This window comes from Bicyclus anynana, chromosome 4, assembly GCF_947172395.1.
Source record: "Bicyclus anynana chromosome 4, ilBicAnyn1.1, whole genome shotgun sequence".
Lineage (NCBI taxonomy): Eukaryota > Metazoa > Arthropoda > Insecta > Lepidoptera > Nymphalidae > Bicyclus > Bicyclus anynana.
In genome coordinates this window covers 17,433,301-17,459,479 of record NC_069086.1, presented here as the reverse complement: position 1 = coordinate 17,459,479, position 26,179 = coordinate 17,433,301, and the positions used below count along the sequence as shown (strand labels likewise).

At 38.0% G+C, this 26,179-nt stretch overlaps 1 protein-coding gene across 3 annotated transcripts; it reads left to right on the top strand.

The window, feature by feature from the left end:
• Positions 1 to 308: 308 nt before the first annotated feature.
• On the top strand, positions 309 to 26,077 carry LOC112055177 (dual specificity mitogen-activated protein kinase kinase 7). 3 transcript variants are annotated; one of them, XM_052881249.1, is made up of 16 exons: positions 309 to 585; positions 2,773 to 2,864; positions 3,921 to 4,064; positions 4,678 to 4,905; positions 5,558 to 5,737; positions 6,968 to 7,114; positions 8,133 to 8,209; positions 9,275 to 9,559; positions 10,827 to 10,925; positions 11,369 to 11,450; positions 12,055 to 12,155; positions 13,024 to 13,106; positions 13,687 to 13,768; positions 13,917 to 14,023; positions 18,313 to 18,352; positions 19,029 to 26,077. In XM_052881249.1, the coding sequence occupies exons 1-16, from the start codon at positions 444 to 446 to the stop codon at positions 19,105 to 19,107; spliced, it is 1,968 nt and encodes a 655-aa protein (XP_052737209.1). In that variant the 5' UTR covers positions 309 to 443; the 3' UTR covers positions 19,108 to 26,077. The 3 variants fall into 3 exon arrangements, with proteins under 3 accessions (XP_052737209.1, XP_052737208.1, XP_052737210.1); XM_052881248.1 differs by having other exon boundaries at positions 18,241 to 18,352; XM_052881250.1 differs by lacking the exons at positions 18,313 to 18,352; positions 19,029 to 26,077 and adding an exon at positions 15,026 to 15,653.
• Positions 26,078 to 26,179: the final 102 nt, after the last annotated feature.

Genomic DNA, 26,179 nt, shown 5'->3' with positions numbered 1-26,179 from the left:
GAAAATCGATTCTAAGTATCGATTACCAATCGCTTCATATATTATGTACTCTTAGACCATTATGTACTAGATCATTAAATGAAACCAATTTTTATGTAATAAATAAAAGTACATTTTAAATAGAAGGCAATTCAATTTACAAAGCAAATGTATAGCTTTTATTGGCTGTACACCATTTCTACTTAATAACGATTATAAAACTGAAATCAAATATAATCGATTTCATAATATAACTTATCTGTGATTGCTGTCATTTCTTATACCTACCTACCGTATATTTTTATTCTTCCTTCTCTTGTCTATGGCTCTACCCTAGTTTGACGGAGAAAAGAAATCTTTGGACTGCAGCTTTTTGACTTTAATAATTTTTGTGTAAATAATTAATAATAAATGTTTAGGAATAGTCGTTTAAATGTGATTAGTGGACGATTTTTGTAACTATAATGTCAGAGAGTTCAATTGAAGGAAAGTTGAGAGGTTTGCAAGAGCGTTTAGAAAATGAATTGCGTATTCGAGAGGGTGCCTTCCACAATCAAGGGGGACTCGGGGCTCCCAGGTCTGGAAGCAGTCGGAGGCCTAGACCCCGTAAGTAACACAACAAACGTAATTATTTGCATAAACTTTCGTGTCACTCACATTTGAGCTGTTTTTTACATGGTTGCTATTGCTATATCAATTTGTTTTTCTGCCACTTGAGTGCCCTAATCGCCTAAGGTTATGCCAGGATTATTATAGAAGGATGTATCAAGGAATTATAATCGGTAAAATCGGTACCTAACAAGTGAACACATTACATAAACTGATATTGTCTCTAGAACATTGGTTTACATTTATATTTTTGTACAAGGAAATGGTAAGCAAATGATATGTTTGGTATTTTCCATAGGAGGTGTTTAATTACTTCTTGATTAAGTTTTATAAAGAAAAACAATTATAATATATTTTGTGTCTGTACTTTAATTGTTTCTGTTGTCAAATAACCTTATAGCATGGTTTATTGACAATTACAAATATTATAACGAAATGTTAGATTATGTTTAATCCATTATTATAGTATAACTGACATACTAACAAAAATACTGTCAATATTCTCTTTATTTCTTTCATTTTTGGATTTTAATATGTTCTAAACACATGATGAACATAAAATACTTGATGATTCCAAATATGTGATGTTTTTAAAACAAAATAAAATTTCCAGGCACATTTAGATTTGTAGCTCATTGATTAAAAGGCCAATAAACAATACAAAATAAACAATACAAATAATACAAAAGTAAATTATGATTGCTATTCTCAAAAACGCAAAACATCTTATTTCATAGACAGTACAAAAGTGAATAAATATTAGGAACTAACTAAAAATGGCTATGTCATTAGTCTGTATGCCATAGAAGTTGGTGCAAGAGGATTACCTGCTTAAAGACCCTTGCCTCTCTAGAACTGCAACTAGTCCTATATTAGAACGGGTAACCAAAGCTGCTCTAATAGGATCTTACCAAATTTTGCTAGGCAGGGAACAACAACACTGAATTGGAGGATGGGAGTATTAATTGATTGTCAAGGAATTTCTTAACCCTCCATCCAGTGGTCACAAGTCCTGTACTTTGCTTTTCATATGTCATATATTTTAAATTATGTATTTTTTGTTTCATTCATTCATCATCATAATTATCAACCCATATTTGGCTCATTGCTGAGCTTGAGTCTCCTCTCAGTTTGTTTACAATATGTTATTAACCAACAAACAAATTGAAAATGAAAGTAAAAAATGCATGTCTTTTCATAACTCATTTATTTTAAATTACATATTGTTTGTTTATAAAATGTTATTCCAAAAAAATATATGTTATTGTTCTAAGCTTATTAATTGAAATATATTTTTTTCATTAATATAAGAAGAAGTTTATTTAATATTAGGAGTGATATGTCTAGCGATTCATACCCTCATTTTTCATTTGTTTGTTAGTAAACAGTACAGATGAGTGATAGCCTAGTGGATATGACCTCTGCCTCCGATTCCGGAGGGTGTGGGTTCGAATCCAGTCCCGGGCATGCACCTCCAACTTTTCAGTTGTGTGCATTTTAAGAAATTAAATATCACGTGTCTCAATCGGTGAAGGAAGACACACAACATTGTGAGGAAACCTGCATACCAGAGAATTATCTTCATTCTCTGCGTGTGTGAAGTCTGCCAATCCGCATTGGGCCAGCGTGGTGGACTATTGGCCTAACCCCTCTCATTCTGAGAGGAGACTCGAGCTCAGCAGTGAGCCGAATATGGGTTGATGACGAAACAGTACACATGAAGTATAGTTAAATGTATGTTAAAGTCGAAATTTGTTTATTTCAATTACTTTACAAACACTGTTGAAATGTCAGGTTATGTTATAAAATAAAAATGATACCTAGTGAAAGCCAAAAATTTAAAATCAAAGTAAGAAGAGTTCAAAATGCACCTTGGTCTAAGAAGACCCCACAACAAACTAAAGCAGGATTTTTTTTAAATTTCCATTTTACAAAATTGAAGTACTGCATAATTTAGTGCATTTAATTTCCAAGCTTTTTTCTTGATTATATTATATTCATTAACACTGTATTAAGACTTCTGCTTGTGTTTAATAAAGACTTTGAACTTAATGAAGAATATTATTATTTATTTGATTTCCCCAGATGGTCATCTTTTAAGCATGTTGTCATAAATTTATCTCCATGCTAAGATAATACTGTTGTTATACCAAAGTATTGTAAGTGGTATTCTTTCTATTGCAGCTCCAATGTTTTCAACAAGAGACATACCAGCATTCCCGCCCAGGTCTCCGCAGGCTGTTGATACTGAATATAGAATGCGGGAGGTGTACAAGGTATTTCTAGAACTACACAATCTTACTAACATTGTAAACTAGCTGGTACTCAGTCTGTAAAGGCATTAGTTTATCTCTGGTTACTTAATTACTGTCTCTGTGGTTAAAACTGTATAAAAATAACTCTTGAGTGATGATGAGTGATGTTTTAGAAAAACAGACTACCATCATCACAAAATGTTGAAAACCAATTAATATATGAAGATGAAACTTGGCAGGGAGGTAGTTTATAGTTAGTAGACATAAAGAACAGATTTTGCGACATAATGGTATTAAGGAGATCTTAGGTTGGTTTGGTTGGTTACAAAGACTAAAGTCTTTGTAACCAAACTGGGAATAACCTTCATGTCTACAAAATAAATGGACTTTCATTATGCATTCAAATCTTTTCTTAGCTAGTGTATTAAATAATAATAAAATAAAAAAAAATAGCTTTATTTCCTTACATTTTTTTGAAAATTATAATTAAGGTTTACAAGTTTTATAGATTGTTAGTGGGTTAGTTGATATTATCTAATTTTTTATATTTAATGTTAGTAATGTTAATTTTTCATTTTATTATTCTTTTTTGTTAGGACTGCATAAAGCAGTGAAAGCCTCCTCTAATTGTAGCCATTGTATTGTCTCTGGCTGTTCGTTGCCACCTCGTCACTCCACCTTCTTAATGGTCTACCCCGTTTGCATTTTGAGTCTCGTGGGTACCACTTTGTAACAATTTAGGACCATCTATCGTCTAATGTTCTTTGTATGTGGCCTGCCCATTTCCATTTAAAGCGGAAAACATGTCGAGCAGCATCTTTAGCTTGGGTTCTTTTCCTGATGACTTCGTTTTTAACTCTGTCCCTTAATTTTAGTTTCAAAGAACTACGCTCCATGCCCCTTTGGCATTTGGTCACTTTGTCCAAGGTGTTTTTATTTATTGGCCAGGTTTGGGCTGCGTATGTCAAACAAGGTGTAAGGCAAATGTCCATTGCTTTTGTTTTTAATTTTGTGTGTAAGTTCCCCTTGAAACTTCCTTCATGCTTCAGCTAGTGTATTAATGAATGAATATTGCAGGTGAGCGGCAAGCTCAATGTCGATGGCTCAGAGTACAAGTCTCACATTGACGACCTGCAGCAGTTGGGCGAGCTCGGCAGCGGCACATGTGGCCATGTGGTCAAGATGCTGCACAGGCCCTCGGGGGCTGTTATTGCTGTTAAGGTAAACTATATGTATATCAATATTCTTAGTATATTATATGTATCTGTATATCTGATGCACAATGGTTATCACCTTGTCAACTGTAGGAACAGCCCAAAAGAAAGAAGTTAATGTTATAAATGTATTTATGATTAATAAAAATAACAATCTTTTTTTTTTTATAAAAATATTTTTTATGGTTCTGATAGTTGGTCTTAATATCATTGGTGTTGCAGTGAAAAGCTGTGACCAAAATCTTAAGAAGCTTTTGCTTGACTGTTAGATCAAGGGTTGGATACTGAAGGCATTAATCCTTGAGATGGTGCATCTTTTAAAGAGGTTTTTCACCCTGGAACCTTTAGCCCTGGTTGCTAGAGCACTCCCACAATAAATATTTTTTTTTGATCATTTATAGGCTTTGCATTTTAAGCATTGATAAAAAATAAAAAAATAAATATCTAAATGAGAGAAAAACGGGTGTATTTTCTAACCACATGACTAAAGTAAAACTTCTTTAGCTCTCCCTCTCAACATCCGTTTGCCTCGTTTAATTACACTTTTTGTAACACATTAACCAGTTTACTCCCTTCTACTTCAAAAACATCTTTTAAAATATTTTTTCCATTTCCCACAGCAAATGCGCCGTTCAGGCAACTCAGAGGAAACAAAACGCATCCTGATGGACTTGGACGTGGTGGTCCGCTCTCACGACTGCCCCTACATAGTGCGCTGTCTCGGCTGCTTCGTGACGGACGCCGACGTGTGGATCTGCATGGAGCTGATGGCCTCGTGCTTCGACAAGCTGCTCAAGAGGCTCGGCGAGCCCATACCCGAGGCTATACTGGGGAAAGTTACTGTGGCGGTGAGTGACCGTTACTTTATTTCTAGTCAAATTAGGTGGCAAATAAATTAAATGCATGTTTGCGCTATGAGGTTTACTGAATCACTATTCAATTGACAGCGACATGCGTGTCTACAGGATAGGGTTGGTTAGACTGTCAAATAATTCTACTAACTGACGACGCGCGGTTTCACCTGTGTGGTTCCCTTCCCGTAGGAGTACGGGGATAATATATAGCCTATAGCCTTCCTCAATAAATGGGCTATCTAACACTGAAATAATTTTTCAAATCAGACCAGTAGTTCCGAGATTAGCGCGTTCAATCTAGCAAACAAACTCTTCAGCTTTATATATTAGTATAGATTGACTAAAGGCTAACTTATATGTTTAATTAAACCTACTCAACATCTACACGCTACAATATATTTATTTATATTTTGCAGTTTGTATAGTAACGCGTTTTCCAATTACACTTTTTAATTTTTTTTAATTCCAAGACGCGCAGTGTGGGCTGCGCGGCCTACATGGCGGTGAGTGACCCTCACTCAGACTTTTATACTCTACAACAGGAATCGTCCTCCTGCCTGTTTCTCTCTTCTCGCTCTTGCACATACATATGCTTACATGTTCAGTGTCCTACATGCATACTCATTAGAGCTGTTGTCGTGCGCAGACGGTGAACGCGCTGTCGTACCTGAAGGACACCCACGGCGTGATCCACCGCGACGTGAAGCCGAGCAACATCCTGCTGGACGAGCGCGGCAACGTCAAGCTGTGCGACTTCGGCATCAGCGGCCGCCTCGTCGACTCCAAGGCCAAGACGCGCAGTGCCGGCTGCGCGGCCTACATGGCGGTGAGTGGCCCTCACTCGGACTTTTATACTCTACTAGCACCCTCTCTGCAATTTCACCCATGTAGTTCACGTTCCTGTGGGAATACCGAGTATATTTAAATCCTATGGCTCTTACAAATAACTTAGTGTGAAATTAGTATACTTTTTTTGATAGAAAAAAAAATATTTAGTCAGCAAAAACTTAAAAGTAAGCTTTTATATTATAAAAAAAACTCAATAAGTGCCACAACTTCTTGGCACTCAATTCAAGCAGTCGCATTTGCAAATTCAACCTTAAACTCAATTGTTAAGATTGAATTTGCTCTGTATTTGGGATTTTATTGAATATTGGACTATAATAAAGGCTGATAGGTATAATTTTTTTTACCATAATTCTAAAACAGCTAAAGCAAAATTTTTAAGGCCAGTTTTTAAGTGACATTTTCTACATGATTGTGCGTCCTTTTATTATAAGAGGTCAATGCCCACTCAGCATAAAGCTGCAGCGCTGGTTTAAATTCTGGTTTCAATCAAATTTTTAACCCCTATGTAATCCTCCATCCTTATGAACACTCCGTTATTAAAGATACAACAGCACCATCTGACGTTCACGTCACGTCGACCGCCTCCGATCTAATCGTGATCGTCACTGACTAAATTTCCCCTCCAACACTGGTTGCCGCTAGGTACAGCAGCAGTTTCTTGACAAGGATGTGTTTTAACTCCTCTGGGTTTACTATGAAATGCCCTAGGTGGAGGTTGCGTTTGTATATTAGAGCTGGGCAATTGCATAGAATGTGCATCGGTGTTTCCTCTGCATACAGACATAGTCTGCACAGACCTGTGTCCCGGTGTTTAAGGTTGAACATGTGTTTGTTAAGATCCGTGATCGCCCAGTGGATACACCTCTGCCTCCGATTCCGGAGGTGTGGGTTCGAATCTAGTCCGGGGCATGCACCTCCAACTTTTCAGTTGTGTGCATTTTAAGAAATTAAATATCACGTGTCTGAAACGGTGAAGGAAAACATCGTGAGGAAACCTGCATACCAGAGAATGTTCTTAATTCTCTGCGTGTGTGAAGTTTGCCAATCCGCATTGGGCCAGCGTGGTGGACTATTGGCCTAACCCCTCTCATTCTGAGAGGAGACTCGAGCTCAGGAGTGAGCCGAATATGGGTTGATAATGATGATGATGATGTGTCTGTTAAGTCCACGGTGTCTGCTTCCGTAAAAGCCGTGTGTATGCTTGCAGCCGGAGCGGATAGACCCCCCGGACCCCACGCGGCCGGACTACGACATCCGCGCCGACGTGTGGTCGCTGGGCATCTCGCTGGTGGAGCTGGCCACCGGCGTGTTCCCCTACCGCGACTGCCAGAACGACTTCGAAGTGCTCACCAGGGTATGGCGTTGGCTTCTTCTTCTTCTTCTTCTTCCTTCTGGGCCGTTTCCGCACTGGGCCATATGATTGGCCGTTGTACGTGGGACCTTCGGTTTAGGTTCCCGCTGGATTCCCTAACATCCAGCCGAGCTCGCTTCAGAAGCTTCGCAGGCCGCCCAGGTCGCCGATGGCGTTGGCTTATAATATGTCTGAGATATCATCCCATCGCCAAACACCTAAAACACCTGAGTTCTTGAAAACGTATATTATAGCTTGGCAAGTTCGTTGATGACACTTACAAGATATGCGAGCGACGGGGGGAAATGACTGACCGTCGGTGTTACGAACGAATTTGCTTTGTAGCTTGTAAAATTGTAACATTTTTTATTGAACTATTCTCGCTTACTTTACTTTATCGGATACAAAGTGAAAAAGTTTAATTATCATAGATAACAGCTTACATTGTAACTAAATCCTACCACGACATCGGCGCCGTCATGTGGTCGGAATATTGTAGCGAAATATTTGATTTGTTTGCCTGGATGTTAACCTCGTAAGGATGCCACCGTTCACAGCGGTTTGCGAGCTGTGGTAGAATAAAGGAAGAATTATATTTGGAACAAAATCATACAACAATAATACAAGTATACAATCATTTGAATATTCATATTGAAGTATCAAAACTGTTCTACTGTGGAATTGTCCTATTTAGCCACTTTTTCAGTAAAGTAGAACATTCAAAATTTCCAACTTAAGCCTCAATACCTCAATGGTAAGACGGACATAGCACATGGTATGGCAGACGGACTCATATTCGTGGGGTGCTGGTTTGATCCCCGCCCCGTTGGTCTAATATGTCTACAGTAAAGACTATATTACTATATTATAGTCGTACCCACGCCTAATACAGTCTATACAAACTAGTTGGAGGGGAATGGGAAAATTTGTCATATTTTAAAGATATGGCAAATATTCTTTGAAAAATAATTAAAAAAAAAAAATCTACAAACGTATTCTAATGGAACATTTTATTTCCAAGGTAATAGCGGACGATCCACCTCAACTACCCGACGACAGACACTTCACGCCAGAGTTCAAATCATTCGTCTCACAATGGTAAGAGCCCTACAAATACCAATAAAACAATTTTAGAGGAGAGAAGGCTTGTGGTTGACTACAATCTTGCACAATGGATTATTTCGTCGAAGTTGGAGCCTAGTTGATGCTATTTCTGTTTGATCCTTCAACTAATGAACTTGATTAATATACAGTCTGTAAAAAAGAAAAGTTTACGTAGCCTTTCTCAATTTCTACGGCCGGTCAACCTGATAATCTAAGATCATTGATCTCCTATTAAAACAATCAGCGACCAAAAAATGTCCTCACTCAATGAGTGCCAAACGCAACTTCTTGGCACTCATATCAAGTAGTCGCCTTTGCAAATTCAACCTTAAACTTAATCCGTAAGGTTGAATTTGCTCTGAATTTGAGAGAAATTTTGATTTCAGAATATTGGACTATATTTAAAGGCCTTTAAGGAATTATTTTCTTTACCGATAATTCTAAAACTGTCAAAGCAAAACTGACCAGTATTTAAGTGAAATCTTTTACATGATTGTGCGCCCTTTCATTATAGAATCGCTATTATTATAGAAGGTCAATGCCTAAGATACCAAAAGATAATGAGATAATTTTTAACCCCGACCCAAAAAGAGGAGTGTCATAAGTTTGACGTGTCTGTGGCACCATAGCTCCCAAACGGATAAAGCAATTTTAATTTAGTTGAAAAGAATAACCAAAGGTAGGGAAGAATAACCAAATGTCTGCACATATACTCCAGTGGGATCTCAAAGAATATTGATGACTTGATTGAGAGTATAAATAATTTCATGACCATTTTCAAATTTTTCTATTTTATGTCTACATGCCGCTCTCTCTCTCTTCTATTTTTTTTCTCTGTCTGTTATTGCATTCATTCTTCTCTAGTATTTTTTGCTATGTCTGTTATTGCAATGGGATGAGGGCGATATTTAGTCAAAATTATCTTGTTATCCCTTGACGTGATCTTAGACTTAATAGTTAATTTCTCCAATATAAATCTATAAAGCGAAGCTACATACGACATTTAGTTTATTTAGATAAGACAACAAAATATAAAATAAAATATTCTATTATTTGCAGCCTTACAAAAAACTACAGACAGCGGCCGAAGTACGCGAAACTATTGGAGCATCCGTTCGTAGTGAAGTCCGCGCGCAGTCCCATATTGGTCGGCACTTGGTACGCGTCGCTGCCGCTCGTCGGCCACAGCGCCAAGTCCAAGGCTGGCGTTGTGACGAACTCCACGCACTCCGTCAACGCGACGAGCAACGGAGTGGAGACGCCGGTGACGCCACAGCCCGTCAGGAACTTCGTCACGAGCTCGGAGCATTGGACGCCGGAGCAGGCCACGCCTACACCTGGCAGGTAATCATCATCATCATCATCATCGTCATCGTCATCGTCATCGTCATCGTCATCGTCATCGTCATCTTCATCTTCATCTTCATCTTCATCGTCATCGTCATCGTCATCGTCATCGTCATCGTCATCGTCATCGTCATCTTCATCTTCATCGTCATCGTCATCGTCATCGTCATCGTCATCGTCATCGTCATCTTCATCTTCATCGTCATCGTCATCGTCATCGTCATCGTCATCTTCATCTTCATCGTCATCGTCATCGTCATCGTCATCGTCATCGTCATCGTCATCGTCATCGTCATCGTCATCGTCATCGTCATCTTCATCTTCATCGTCATCGTCATCGTCATCGTCATCGTCATCGTCATCTTCATCTTCATCGTCATCGTCATCGTCATCGTCATCGTCATCTTCATCTTCATCTTCATCGTCATCGTCATCGTCATCGTCATCGTCATCGTCATCGTCATCGTCATCGTCATCTTCATCTTCATCGTCATCGTCATCGTCATCGTCATCGTCATCGTCATCGTCATCGTCATCTTCATCTTCATCGTCATCGTCATCGTCATCGTCATCGTCATCGTCATCATCATCATCATCATCATCATAATCAGCTGATGGATGTCCACTGCTGGACATGGGCCTCTTGTATGCACTTCCAAGCATAACACTTCCACCATCCAGCGGCTTTTTTCCGAATCCGCTTTTCATTATCTGGCGCACATACGTGCGTTTTTTTTAGTACAATAAATTCCGCGCGTACGTAACTATTGCGAGCTTGCAATAAAATACATTCCGAATAAAGACAAACGTAAAGTATGCGGTAGTCTCATGGAATTTTAAATCGAAATAACGCATTAGGAAAACGAATACGAAGAACGAGTGTATGCAGCCGGCCTTATATTGATTTTATGCATTCGGTTTTCCTATCACAGAAAACGGATTCAGAAAACGAATACGGAAAACGAGTGGCAGAAACGGAATGTTTGTGATAAGAGCATACGTCACTCTGTAACAGCACTTGTCAAATAATTTTCCGTTTCTCGTAAAAGAGCACAAAATACGTGTCCGCAATAAGTTTTTATTGTGCCTGGCCCTTACATTTTTGAATTTTTGTGAGCCACCATTATTTTTGTCAGGGCTCAGCCAGTGTCCTATCAGTAATAGGGAGCGTAAACTCATCACGCTGCTCCGATGTGTTTGCGAATATCAGACATATCAACTTTTTTCATATGACTGCAACTAAAAACGGCTCATCTTCCACTAGAGCGTGGTGGGCGAGCGCGGCGCACGCGGGCGGCAGCAGCTCGCAGCCCGCCAGCCTGGAGGCGGACCTGTCCGCGCACTCGCCATACCCCAGGCGCAGGTAACAGGACCATTTGGTCTTGGAATATTATAGTAATAGCTTTGCTCGTTCTGTTGCCTTATTTTTTTAAGCCTTGGACCAGGCTTAATGGGTAGATGTAATATACACTAAAGTTTCAGTCCACTCAGCTGGCCTATTCACGAATTTGGTCTTTACTAACAACCTATTAAAATAAACATAAAGTCTAATTTAATAAGGCTTGTCAATAGGCACCGGATGACATTTGTTAAATAGGACGTCAATTTCGTATATGTCAACTATCATACATTAAGTTAGTTATTTAGACAGCTAATAATGAGGCGTATAGCAGCGCAGTGTCTAACCGGGGCATTCCTGTGTAGGGAATAATTGCCCCCCTAAGATAATTAACGTGTAAAATCAATAACGATATCGATATTTCACCACATCCGTAACGGCCATTCAGTAGTGTTTGATATGTTCAGGACGATAGAGGCGTGCGCGTCACCGCCGCCCGCGCCCGCGCGCCGCGTCTCCGCCGACAGCCGTTGGAGGGCGTCGCCCGCCGTGAGTTACACAAATACACATAAACACACACCACTCGCACACACACACAGACACATAAACACTACTATTTTCACTATATCATAATCAACTTAATAGGCTACTCGCCTGCTGTACAAAACTAAGAAGATTTTTTGCATACAGGCAGTTTAGATGCCTAGAAACTCATCACATTTTTATTTGTGAATATGATCTCGTAATTATAATATTTTTATAAAACAAAATAGTATTTTTATCTTCAAAATAGTATTTTTAGCGTCATCGCAAACGCCAATCATAAACTATGACGTCATTCGCTACAAGGCATCGGTTTGTGACTGGCGCTTGTGGTGACGTGATATATCACATCACTGCAAACGAAATCACGCTGTTATCTATATGAATGACGTCACTTGCTAATGTGTTTTATTTCGGCGGCAAAAATTTTATTTGGTTATTATTAACAGGACAAAGTAAAATATAGCTTATAATACTTCCAAAATTCAGTTTAATCACTGTTTACAAAAGAGGCAAGTAGCCTATTTTGCAGCATGTTGTTTTCTTTAAGTTGTAATATTCAAAATGTACCAGTATAAATTTAATGTAACATTGTTTGTCTGTCTTACAGAGCTCTGGAAACACGAGTCCAATAGTATTACAAAGATTTTATCACCAAAGCCAGCAACGAAGGTCGAGGGTAGATCTACATTCTACGCCGCGGCATAGGAGGTGAGTCAAACGTTAAAGTGACGCATAGGTACGTCTTAAGATGATAAAAACAGGTTCTTTGTAAGACTTGTTTCTTGCATACCCTGCTAAGTGTTAAACCATGGCTGAGTATGTTGTGGGCTCTTCTCGGACTGATTTTAAGTTGTCGACTATTATTACCACCATTAGATTAAAATTATGACATAATCCTGACTTTTCAAAATTGCTTATAAACTAAGCCTAATTGAAATAAATGAATTTTGAATTTGAATTTGTTGCCCTGTTTCATCCACATACCTGCTATAAGTATGCCATATGCTTAATCCATCAGTTTATACTTATATTATAATGAGGTAAAGTGAGTGTGCAAGCATGTTTGCAGGGGGTCATCTCTGAATCTCAGTCTGAAAGCCTGTGATAGACCAGTAGACCCCTCTCATTCTGAGAAGAGACTTGTGCTCAACAGCCAGCCGAATCATCATCATCATCATATCGTAGATATATAGACGGCCACTGCAGGACATAGGCCTTTTGTTGGGACTTGAAACATCACGATACTGAGCCGCCTGCATCCAGCGAATCCCTGCGACTCGCTTGATGTCGTCAGCCCACCTGGTGGGGGTCGACCAACACTGCATTCTCTAGTGCGGGGTCGACATTCACCTCACCTTGGAACCCCAACGTCCATGGGCTCTTCGCAATTTCTGTTTAGCCAAATATGGGTTGTTAATGACGAATCTCTGGATCTACTGAACCGATTTCAAAAATAAACTTATAGGAAGTTTCATCTTCCAAGAGTACCATATTTTATCACTATAGTCCCACAGGAACGGAAACTATGTCCGTTTGATAATTACTACTTTAAAAATGCGGTTCTGTTATGTTCCAGCCTCAGCCGGGAGCACAGTACGGGGCGCTCGCCCGAGCCGCCGCCGCGCACCGTGCGACACCACCACCTCGACCACCACAGAGGTGACCACTCAACTACCTAACAATAGACTAAGTATTGTCTTATCACTAGCGGACCCGGTCAAGCTTCGCTTGGACTTATGTGCAGTTCTTCACTATCCCTACACTACCCTACTCCTACCCCTAACCTAACCTACTCTACCCCTACCCCTGAATTAATTTGTTAAAAAAAATGTGATAAATGAAGAACCGCTCGACCGCTTTCGTGCAAACTTCATATAAACCATCTACTAAATAGTCCGAACAAAGCCTAGACACACATTCTGTTTGGATAGCTGATTCCGTTCTTGACGCGTTGAGATCGTATAGCATGTCAGCCACAACACGAGTTTCGCTATTTGGTCTTTCTGTGAATGCCACAACGTGTGGTGCCCGTTTTCAATAGAACCATAATACAAATTTCGCCATGTGGATATTTTACTGTGACCACAACGCGTCGTGAGCTATTTTTCCGCTCACTGAGCGTTCTCAATCTTTGAGCGTATACATATTCACATGGATTCACTGTGTCAGTTTCGGGTCCAGAGCTGATGCTGGAACTTGTGAACCAGTTGTGAATCGTTATTGTTATTTGTTATTGCAGCTAACGGCAGTATGGAGCTGGAGCCCCCACCACTTCACGACAGACTGCACCCTCCCTCGCCCTTACTACTAAGCAACGACAGGTAATTTACAACTGCTCTCAGTACTTATTAAATTAATTTAGAACCTTATTAAAAGTATATATGAACAGCTCAGTATTGCTGCAAATCAGCAGAACAAAACATAGCAGTATTTCCCCGTACTTCTATATAAAAGCTACTCCTCCACCAGGTTGTCAGAAGGCCGCAGCCAGAGTCTAACGCGCGCGGAGCTGAGGAACGGCTACCGGAGCGAGCTGACTGCACCGGTGCCCACCAAGCATCACCACGATGACCAGGGTGAGTCCGCCGTCTGCTTCCTCGGCCTGGGCTCCAGGGTGTTGGACACCCGCCCACTGCTGGTTTAAGACTGGGCTCCAGGGTGCTCAACCCCTGACCATTGTTGGTCTAGGGCTGGACTCCAGTGTCCTGGACATCCGCCCACTGCTGGTCTAGGATTACTGGGATCACAGACATCTTAGTAACAAGCTAATAGAAATGGCGTGTGCGCGTGAAGTTGTTACGCGCAAATTCTCGGAAAGCGGTCTTTTCTAACAGATTTGAACTTTTTACTACATTACACCATATTAATTATAAACATGGATTATAATTTGAATTTAGTTGTAGTAAACAAAGTCCAATTTACTTTAAAGAAAATTGAGGTTTAAATCTATATGATTATATCATGATTATAAATAAGGCTGTGCCGTTGTATGAAATGGAAAGTATTTTTGAAACCTGCCATTTCTATTGCCTTCTTACTAAGATTTATTACACTGGCATTCAGCTACAATATAGAGAATATACATAAATATACAAAATTCAAATAAGAGATGCCTTATGATAGTGATATATTTGAAAATAATAATAGTAGAATACTAAAAAAATATAGTTCCTAGAATATTGAACAGTTTGTAAGTCTTCCTCAGTTATAAGTAAGTAAGCAGAATATTAAAAGAGATTTTTCGTATTTGTTATAACGTTTTATTGTTATTGACTAGTTATTTAACAAACAAAACACACAAAACATACTTTTCATTGTTTATTCAGTAATGATCTTTTTACAAAACAAAATGTAAATTGATATATTCAAATCGTCCTAAAGGTTTACATCCTGGACCTTACAAGACATTCAGAAAATTACATTACTTTACTTTTCCCCATAGACCAATCACCTTTTCCATAAATTAATTTTAATTATGTTTGGTTTAACAATTCTTAATGGAACAAAATTTTGGGATATATTATAATTTATTCCTATGTTCTTTTACATGTTTTGTGTATATGTGTTATGGAGGGCAGCCAGCCTATGATGTAAGACGTAAATACTGATTGGTGTAAAAATGCTGCGCTTGCCACTCTCCGCCATTTTAAATTTTGTGGGAAGTGATTGTATAACACATTATGTACACTGACAAAAGTGCCATAATTATATAAATTTGGTGGTACATTTTTTTCTACGGAATTTTGTCACGGAGATTTTAAATGCAATATAAATTTTGGGATGTACAGAAATTATTCCAAAAATTTTCAGTATTCTTTCGTTCATATGATTTGATGTTTCACGAACATTTGTTTGTTTATTCACAAAGTTTTTATTTTTGCAACATTTCATAATCTAAGTGTACATAAATATAATTTAAAGAATACAATCAATTCGCCATGTCACAGTGTATCATTCCCATATGTTTGTCTCACGGTTACCCATCATTGTGTCGATGTATTTAGGCGGGTAGGACAAACAGAATAATACGCTTAGCGCTTTGCGGTTCTGCTTACGCCGGGCTACGTTGTGATGGAATTAAAAAAATAGTTCTTCAATGGATGCCTAATATTCTGTGATCATTTTTACAAATTTCAATAAACGAACTTTATGGGATCACATTAAAAACTACAGTTTAAGTATATATTTGTCTGTATGTCTGTCATTAATTTCATCCCACTTATCAGGAGTCAACATCAAAGCGTAATTCAAATTTCTCCTAATTCCGAAACTACGCTTAAGCTAGTGTATATTTACAGGGATTTAAAATTAAAAAAAGTAATTCATACTCATTCCGAGGCTAGTAGTGATAAGTGTAAGCTAACTAACTTTTGGCTTTAAATAGATACATTAATGCTGATTAGAAATACGTCACATACTTGTACTTTATTATCGAGTTCCTTGAAATTTGTAAGAGAATTGAAAAGTTTTACTTTGCAACAGTGGTGAAGTCAGTGATTGCTCAATGTGTTGCTAAAATTTTTTGAAAGTCACTGTTATGTTTCGTTTGCACAAAATTAGCATAAAACTATTCTTATAGGATCTTGACATAGCGCCATAACAAGCCACTGATTACATGACATAAAAGCTTTTGAAGAGAAGACAGTAATAGAAGTAATATGCTGTTTATATTACCTTTATTCCCAAGTGATTTAAAGATGTTAGCTTTAATTCTTGGTGATACTTTTTCATTTCTCTTTCAATTCACTGTGATATGTGTTTTCAGAAATGTGTATCTCGTGTACTATGTGTAAACTATGTTGTATATCTTGCGACGCGCAAATGTTCGTGTGTACAGCGATGTTCTAAATGTGTGACACAAAGTCCATTGCAGATATGTTCATGGGTTGTTTCAACACCAAATGGTCTGCTAACCTTCATGTAGAGACAAAAATAAATGCATATTTTAGGGTATATTGTTAGTGAAAAATTATTTCCGTATTTTCGCGTAAATTTGTTAATCGCTTTTGAGGGTTTACGAATTTTAGGGGAACCTACGACAATCGAACAAGCATCTTTCTGGTTATTTTCTTCGTTTGTAACATGTGCCTTAAGTAGAAGATTGCCCCTATTGGTAGAGTGCCTTTAACATTGTCATTGAAATTTGTGGTCACCGTTCAATCGTTGTACACACTCAACATTAGTGCTCGCATTCGAAACCTGTGCTTTGCCGCTGTCCTCACGCGCCCCACATCGCCTGTCACGCGCCTCGCTCACACCCTAACACCGAGCTAACCGCGCCACGGGGAAGCTTTGGTTAATGCTTACTGTAACATGAGGCCTTACGAACTGGCCAATCGGGACAACACGCACCGCGATGTATTATATGGGACAATTTTCATGTTCGAATGTACTAGAATACTTCACTGTAGACTGTAATGTTTACAATATTATTGGACTATTTTAACGGACCAAGGCCAAGCCGCCCTCCTTTTTAGAAGAAGGAATATAGAGCCACCAGGTTGCTCCAATGTGAGTTAGCTGGACTGCTATAATATACCAAACAATAAATAATATAATATTTAAATGGACCCAAGAAATGTTATAAAGAGTCTGACTAAAACTTTTTGTTACGATGGGTCCTTTTTTTGGAGCACACAGATTTTTTTCGGGAAAATGTTTTCCTCCCCAAAATGACTCGTGGAAATAAGACTTTTTTCATCCGATCTTCATTGCGAATTCTAAACTTTGCAATAGGACGAACTATTTAAAGTCATGCAGTTACGTACGTATTACGTAACAAACAGCGTTTTTCGATAAAATATCTTAAATAGTGAACAAGTTTATCTACCTTTTGGAATTACAAAATTGTTTTAGGTCTATATTTTGAGACAACGTTTTTTGGAAATTAAGTTTTCAGTCAAATAGTGAAAGTTGTCCTTACGAGTAAATAGCAACAATTTATGCAGTACATTACAATGTGATCAATGTCCCGCCTAGGCCTAGCGTGGTGTGTGGGTATCATCATCAACTCATGGTCTCATGGCTTCGCACATCGCTCAGTAACACTAGCCATATCGTACAAACCGCGGAGCTCTTTGATTGTATACGTATCACGTAACCAAATACTTAAAAGTTGAAATGTTAAGTACTTTTTAGCTTGAAATTGGCAGCAAAATTATGTCAACGGGTTCGGTAACTGAAATTCAAACCTTACTTTGATTTCGGGACTTGCTGTTCCTTTTCAATTAACAATTTTGGGGATGGACAGTAGAATTTTGTGTGTGCGTGTATTGAATATCAACCAGGCAAGAAGTATTCAATGAATTCAGAGGTAAAAATGTGCACAACTTTTCACTCAACCATAGCGACGATATGTCCAAATTTCGTAAATTAAAGTAAATTCAATTTAGTAAATAAATTGAACATTTTGCGAGATAGATCCGAAATAAATTACAAATGAGTTGATTTGATATTTCATTCAAGCAATTAATATTATGCGCATCGATTTCAAGATTGTAAGTCTTTCAGAGATAGGGGGATGAAAATAAATTACCAAGTGAGAGATTTAATATATCACACTAACAAAATTTCAAGCTAGAAAGAGTTATTGTTGGATAAAGATGTGTAAATTTTAGCAAATAAAATAGTATTTTGCGCACTGATTTCAAGTTAGAAATCCAGTGTTTGCGGGTCAGTGAGACGATTTGTTGGTCTGAGTGTATGAGGCGCGTGATCAGAGAGCTCCGCGTCCGGGAGTGGGGAGTGGGCAGGCGTGGGGCGCGGGGCAGCGGGTGACGCTGGTGCTGCGTAGGCTGGCTGCACTCGCTGGCGGGGCTGCTGAAGCGGCGCCTCAGCGGGTACGTCAAGTGGCATCACGTTGCAGCGCGCCGCGACCCCGTGCACGACGCCGTCGCGCACCACAGGTTATACTTTTTTTTTTTTTAATTAAACGAAGCTTATTGATATTGTAGATGCGAATGTAAGTCTGTCTCACCCTTTCCTAAACCGCTGAATTGATTTAGAAAACAATTGGTACCGTAATAAATAGGACTTTGGAGAAGAACGTTGGCAACTTTTTATCCTGGAAAAATTCATGGCTCCTGCGAGATTTGTGAAAAATGTAAATTCACCTTAAGATGTGGGCGTCTGCTAGTATTATTATATGATCGTTACTCCCATTCCCTTTCAACTGGTTGGAAAAGTTAACAATACACTCAGGCCACCTTTCCCGAACGGCCCTCTTCCGAGTCTCAGAGGAAACGCCCTTAGAGAGACATTCCGACCATCTACTGTGTTTCTGCCTTCAGGCCCCACAAACGATGCTTCTGCGCTCGCCCAAACCTCCCTATGACGCCACAATCGGAAAAAAAAACTAATTATGACGTAATCGTTAGTTGACGTCGACGTAAAGTTTTACGTATTTTAAAAGGCGTGTATTATATGGATAGTCTGAATTATTTAAATTACTTAGTTTTTATTTTTTAGTTAAATAAATATAAGTTATGCATTTCGGCTCCTATAAAGGGACTCGTCAACACGTTGAAGTTATGGGAATTACTCCCGAGCACTCTCGGGTAATGCTAATATTTCCCCACACAGATGGGGTACGAGCGAGAGTTGGAGCGTGCCCGCCTCGCCCCTGCCGCCCCGCGCCCCGCCGCCGCGCCCCTCCGACTAGCAGCCGGCGCCCGGGCCCGCGCACGCGCCCCCCGCCGCCCACCACGCGCCCCTAGCGGCGCTCGCGTGCAAGCGGGCCCGCCACCTCACGCCCGACGACTTCACCGTCACCCCGCGCTACTTACGAGCGAACAGCTGCGGCGAACGGACGCGGTACGTGTCCATGTGCACGTAGTCTATAGCTTGGCAACTTCGCTCGTAACACTCCCGATGTTCCGCGCGGGCCGGGGGGTAGACTTCATACCCGCGCAGTCCTTTCCCCCCGTCGCCCGCATATCATAGGAGTGTCATCAACGAACTTGCCAAGCTATGTGTATGCCAACGTGTGTATTGGGCCAATGCTACGACCAATGATTTCAAAGACTCGCTGAACGAAACTTACTCTAGATGTCTTCATCTTATGCAACGTATTGGGCCAATGCCACGACGAATGATTCAAAAACTCACTGAACGAAATTTACTCTAGATAGTTTCATATTGTGCATTGAGCCAGCGTATTTGGCCAATGACACGACCAATTCAGACACACGGTATCTGATCTATATATCTAACGTCTATAATCTGTTGGACGCATACGCACGTACGTGACAATTACGGGATAGAACAACCAATAAAAATTTGAATTATTTTGCTTTATAACACGTAAAATATACTAAGAACGTATATTATGTATTGCATTCATGCCTGTTTAAATTACATTTATAAAATATAAACGAGTACATAAATCGTGTTAGACAAAAATTTCGTAACATGTTTGTTTATTTACCCTGCAAATATCTAATCATTATTATACATTTTAAAATTTATGTCAAATCATGTTTTAAGTTTACCTGTATTAAAAGTTATACCAATTTTCGTGACGTCATTGTTTTAAGTACGTGCGTAATCGTGCATAATTGCGTACGCATCCGTACGCTCGTGCGTACGCATCCGTATGCTCGTGCGTACGCGTCCGTACGCTTGTGCGTAAGCGTCCGTACGCTCGTGTGTACGCGTCCGTACGCTTGTGCGTACGCGTCCGTACGCTCGTGCGTACGCGTCTCGTACGTATTTAACGTGTCGTGTCCGTTCGTTTGTAGTTAGGTCACTTGTTTCCGTTGTATTATAACAAAAGTATACGCTTTGCGGACCTTTTAAACCAAATAACATGGACATTATCGAGTCGCACATTGTACGGTGGACGATTTGTGTAATCGATAGTTTTGTACAAGAAGTCATGTTACTTATTATACAAAGATATGAAATAACGCTTGTAATTATTATTATTATTATATTATATTTTGTTTTAAAACTTTTTAAAAATATTATTTTATATTAATTAATTTGTTTAAAAAAAATTACTGCGAATTGAATCGTGTAGCATCAAATCCGTTATTTGTAGAATGTAATGAAAGAATAATGATAAAAAAATTACAACTTTTGCTTTAATGTACGCATTTTTAAGACAATACTTTTGTAACTTTAAAGGAAAAACGATAATAAGCTACGTCAAGTATTTATTAACTTATTAAAAAAAAAAAGAATTATTAAATTTTTACATAGATAAGAAATTCTCTTTTACTAGTGTGATATACAAATGAATCGTGTAGTCTCATTAATTCTTGTTCTTTTTTCTGTTTAATTTAAATGCAATTATGAATTTAATTAAATTTCTAATACAAAGCTTGCGACAAATAAATATAAAGAAATGTATATAAATGAATTTACATTTAGGGCCTTTGCTCACGAATTTTACGCACCAGTATACCTATGTGTCATCCAAATTCATAATCAACGTTATCAAAATGTATTTTCAAAAGCTTTACTTTTCGTTTTATTAAAACTATTTAGGACTTTGAACTTAGTGACAATTCAACTTTGTCTGTCCTATAGGGAAGTTTATTTTTAAATTTCATGTTTTTTGCTTTGTTATTCTTAGTGGTGCTGGTGAATTTACATTTCAATTACATTTAGGCTTTAACCAACTTGAAAAAAAGAAAGCCATTCCAGTCAATTTGGTTTATACATTACCGTACGTAAGATCACACAGAACAAAAAACATAAAATTTTCAAATATATTAAGCTTTTTTTTAATATTTAAAGAGATATTGATGAGCTGTATTGTTGTGAATCACAAATTGTGCGGAAATATGTCGTCTGCAGAGGCCCTTAACATAGGTTTAGTGGAACACCAAAAACGTTCAAGTCATATATGAATTTTGATGTAAATATTATTTTAGGGTATGCGCCTAAGGCTGAGGCAAACTTATAACACGTGTTCTAGAACGTCTCTTGATTGTTTGTAATGTGTTTGTGGTCATGAAAATGCTAAAGCGAGGCCAGTGAGAAAAATATAGACGAAACGATATATGAGTCCTCCTGCGTAATACAGGGGGGTGAGATACGCGGGCGAAAACACTCTTCTATTTTTTTTCATTATCCATAATTAAATATAACGTGTTTCAAACGGTGAAGGAAAGACATAGTGAGTAAACCTGCATACCAGAGAATTTTCTTAATTCTCTGCTTGTGTAAAGTCTGCCCATCCGCATTAAGCTAGCTATTGGCCTAACCCCTCTCATTCTGAGAGGAGACTCGAGCTCAGCAGTGAGCCGAATAAGGGTCAATAATGATGATGATGACGGTTTGTGTATGTAGCCAGTATTTGCCCTATTTGGGCGAAAGTGGACATAACTCGTCATTGTTCGTCAGGCGTTCTAAGCTTTATTAGTAAGGCGAAAGATTATCAAAACTTTGCACTTCACTTGTGCACCTTTACAAAACTACTAGTAGACGCCGCGTGGTTTTACCCGCGTGGTTCCCGTTCCCGTGGGAATACGGGGATAAAATATAGCCTTCCTCGATAAATGGGCTATCTAACACTGAAAGAATTTTTCAAATCTGACCAGTAGTTCCTGAGATTAGCGCGTTCAACCAAACAAACTCTTCAGCTTTATAATATTACTATAGATACTGAATAAAATGCATTAAAACTTTATGCAATAAAACTGTAAAATGCAGCAAATCATAAGAGAGCTATTTGTTATTTCTACGATTTTCCCACCAAAGCTCCCACGATGTTGTCACATAATGAATGAATGAATGAATGAAAAATTCGCCTCCGACATCATACCTCACACCTCTGTATTGCGCGGTTGAGGTCTCACTTATGTGGATTATCTTATATATTTTTATCTATTTATGAATATTCGCTCTCGAATTCTATGACTTTATTGACATCTATTTCGTCTCGTCGATTTCGCTTTGCTATTTTCTTTGGCTGTTGGTTATCGTTGTCTCGAGTGGCGTGTTGTAAGTACATTTCTGTCTTAATTGTGGTGAAAAAGAGATTTGTAGTCATAAAATAAAATAAATAGAATTTTTCATGTATGTAAGCAAGATCCCACATTCATTATGAATAGAATTATAATAAAAATTGTTGGTACTTTCCACCTGAGTACTGAAAAAATTATTAAAATATTTAAATGATTTTTCAGTACAGTTCATAATTGAAAGAAGTGAAATTTTTATTTAGAAACTATTCAGTCTTACTTAATATATGTATTTTAATATATTGAATACATTTTCATAGTACAATTCAGAGGATAGCTGTGTTTGTCATTGTGCCTATTGTTTACTATCTCTTACGTAGTTGGCGCTGCTAATAATGCAGTTGACGGATGATGCACCGATTCATTGATTGGTATAATGATTACTTGTATGGAAAATTCTATTAATATAATGTACCTTATATGAGTATATCTGCCGGAATTGTGTACGCCGTCTTGAGTCTTATTTATCATGTGATACGGACTCTATTGGTGTACACTGTTTTGATAGATGACTGCTTGTTTGTGAGCCACGGTCGGTTGTTTATAACTCATACTCGTACCCAAAATTTATGGGTTCAAAATTGAAAATATTGTGTTTTCAAAAGTTTAAACTGTATTATAAAAAAAAAATACACCGGTGTTAAGACTCAATCTCTAATACATACTAAAATTGTTTTCAGAATTGATGTTTAATGAGATGTCAATTTAGTGTAGTTTATAGATTTGGCACACCAAATTGACACCTGACTTAAAATAAGTGCCAGAACATATTTCATGAAGCGGTCGAACCAGTAATATCGCTCTCTCTTATTATGCGATGGAACGAAAGAGATCGATATATCCGGTTCGGCCGCTATTGGTCGACTATGTCTTTTTCTCTTCATGAATTATGTCGTGACGCACATGTTAGGTTTTCAGTTACTCAATGAGGGTTTTTTAATAAATTAATTTAAATAAACCTTCTACCGTGGCAAGATTATTCCTATTTATTAAAAAGTTGAATAACGTTTTTCTGAATGTAAATATCGTGTAATATATCGATAAGTGACGTAACTTAAGCGCTGAAGTTGTTTGATATAGAAAAGTAATAAATAGCAGTTTTATAAATTATGATTGGACATTACGAGAAAAGATGCGCGCGGAGTAACAATTATTTTATTGAAACACGTAATATATGAGAGACATATTGACATGGCATTTTTAGTATATTCCATGCGAAAAGATCGAGTAGGTACCTACTCACGTATTCCGTAAAAGTAATTTTGTAGGGAGCTATTTATGGTGATTCAGTTAAGGGCACTGGGTTTTAGAATTTACCTACGTAATGTTTATTCTAAAACAACGATATAATTATTATCTCATGAAGACAAAACAATATTACAGGCTGAGTTGAAATATAGCTGCTTTGGGATGAAAGAGACAGCAATATTTTCGATCCCGCCGCTATTGGTCGACATCTGTTGTTCTCGCGTGTTGAAATATTTCATAAGCTCGTGGCGTGCAACTTTCCTCGTAATTTGCGATCATTGTAAAATGCACAATGTAGATTTCCACAGCTTGTACTCGAAGATTTTGTTAGAAAGTTAAGTTTACACCAAATAATATATGTACCCATTAATTGAATTGAAAGTATTTGTGTGAAATCGGTTGTACCTTAAAATTATTATATGATGTATTGTAAACTTTCGTGTTTCTTGTCAAAGATGTAGATTTGTGTTCATCTGAATTCGTGCTGTTGTCAATCATGGAATAAAAAATATAATGAATTTAGTGCATGTAAAAAATCCCAATTATAGCAATTTATTTATGATTTATTGTATGCAAGGCAAATATCATGTAGTGTCAGGACAAATACTAGCGGAATAAGTTTTATTTGTTTTCTAAAATTAAAATATATAATTACATACTTTAATTATATTTAATTAAAATATGTAATCATATATTGGACTTGCTTAGAGCCATTTTTAACCGATTATAGTAATAAAATTAATCCTACTGGAAGTAATAAATTGAAACTACCTGCACCTTCACTTTGTATAATTTTAAAAGTATCCAGTAAAAACTATTCATTAAGACCCGGATGTGGTTGATTAAATTTAGTATTATAGTACGTTTAACCAGATGAGATGATTAATGTAAACGAATTGCTATCATGATTGTTTACGGCAGATATGGATGGATAGTAATTTAATTACTTGCGCAAGTAACTTCACAGAGAAGAGATAGAGACAAATGCCGACCAAATGTGACCAATAGTGATGAGCATCTAATGGTAGACTTACGTTCTTGGCAACCGCGGCCTGCGACCGGGTCGCACGACCTATTGCTTAGTATGAATTGATATGGAGCACTAAACAAAACGGTCGCGCGTCGCCGTCTTGATCTTTGTTTAGTGCTTCATATAAATTCATGCTAAGCATCGTCGGGTCGTGCGACCCGGTCGCAGTTGCAAGTCGCGGTTGCCAAGATAGGAATGCTACCTTTAAGCCCAGGTCAGGTCAAGATGTTTAGGTATTTTATCTCGCCTGTTTAAACGTACTATTGTATACTGGTCCCTATTTAACAAAATGCGGCAATTTAACTATACATCCTTGCTCTAACTCGAGGTCTTGTACCTGTACCTAAAACAAAGCGCTATTTGGTTGTCTTTGCAAAACAGTTATAAATTAAAACAAAGGTTTTGCCGTCATTTTAATATGATCTGAGACAGTTGCAGACAAATAAAACTATAATTGCTCTATAATACGTTACTGAAAAGGCTCAAATTTGAGAGATTGGATTCAGTACTAGCTTATTTTAAGTGATTTCCATTCCTAACATGGGCTTTCTAATTAGGAGTACCTTTTCGGCTGATGGGAGGCTTCGGCCGTGGCTAGACCACCCAAAGACCTACCGCCAAAGGGGTGTAGTTAGCCCGCATCTTCATCATAATCTTAGATTGCATCATCGCTTACCATCAGGTGAGACCTAACTTGTAAAGAATAAAAAAAACTACCATTTACCTAGTTGGAGAGGTCTGGAGGATACTGCTAATGTTTACATGGATAATATTATTCATGAAGAAGATGGACAGACGTCACAGTAAAGTTTGACGTGCGAACCGTGTGTTTTCACATTTCATTTCAATAATAATAATCCAGCATCGAGCGAAATGATAAATTATTTTATTATTTGTATTAATTATTGTAACTTACTCAAGTATTGTTATTTTTGTACTATTATGTCAAGAATGTTAAGTTTACTTAATCGATCCGCTGACCCACTGTAATTCTGTATTGAGGGTTTCTTAGAAAAATTAAAACAGTATATTTGGTATCATCGGTCATCCTGATATTCGTGTGCATATATATTTCTTTAATTACTGCAGTTTCGCGAAACTCGGAAAAAAAATCTGGTTTACATAGTCGCTGTCTCAGATCATAATTATGACGTTTGTTTCAAGACATTTTATATTTAGCAATCTGTCTCTATTCTATAGTCTATAGCCAAGCGCTCCCTAGTCGGCACGGTCGCGTGCACATCTCCCTATGCGAGGTTTTTGTTTATTTGAAAAATATATGTATATTTTATAATACAACGATTTTGTTTTTCCTTATGTAATTATTGCGATAGTTATTATGTTAATGTGTATTGTAATAAATGCGGATCAAATTTTTTAAACGTGTTTCTTTTTATTCGGTCCAATCTTATCAAATAAGCAGTTTATATAAGAGTAAGTTAAGAGCAAAAACTCGGCGTATTCTTGTTAGCACCGCAAAGCAC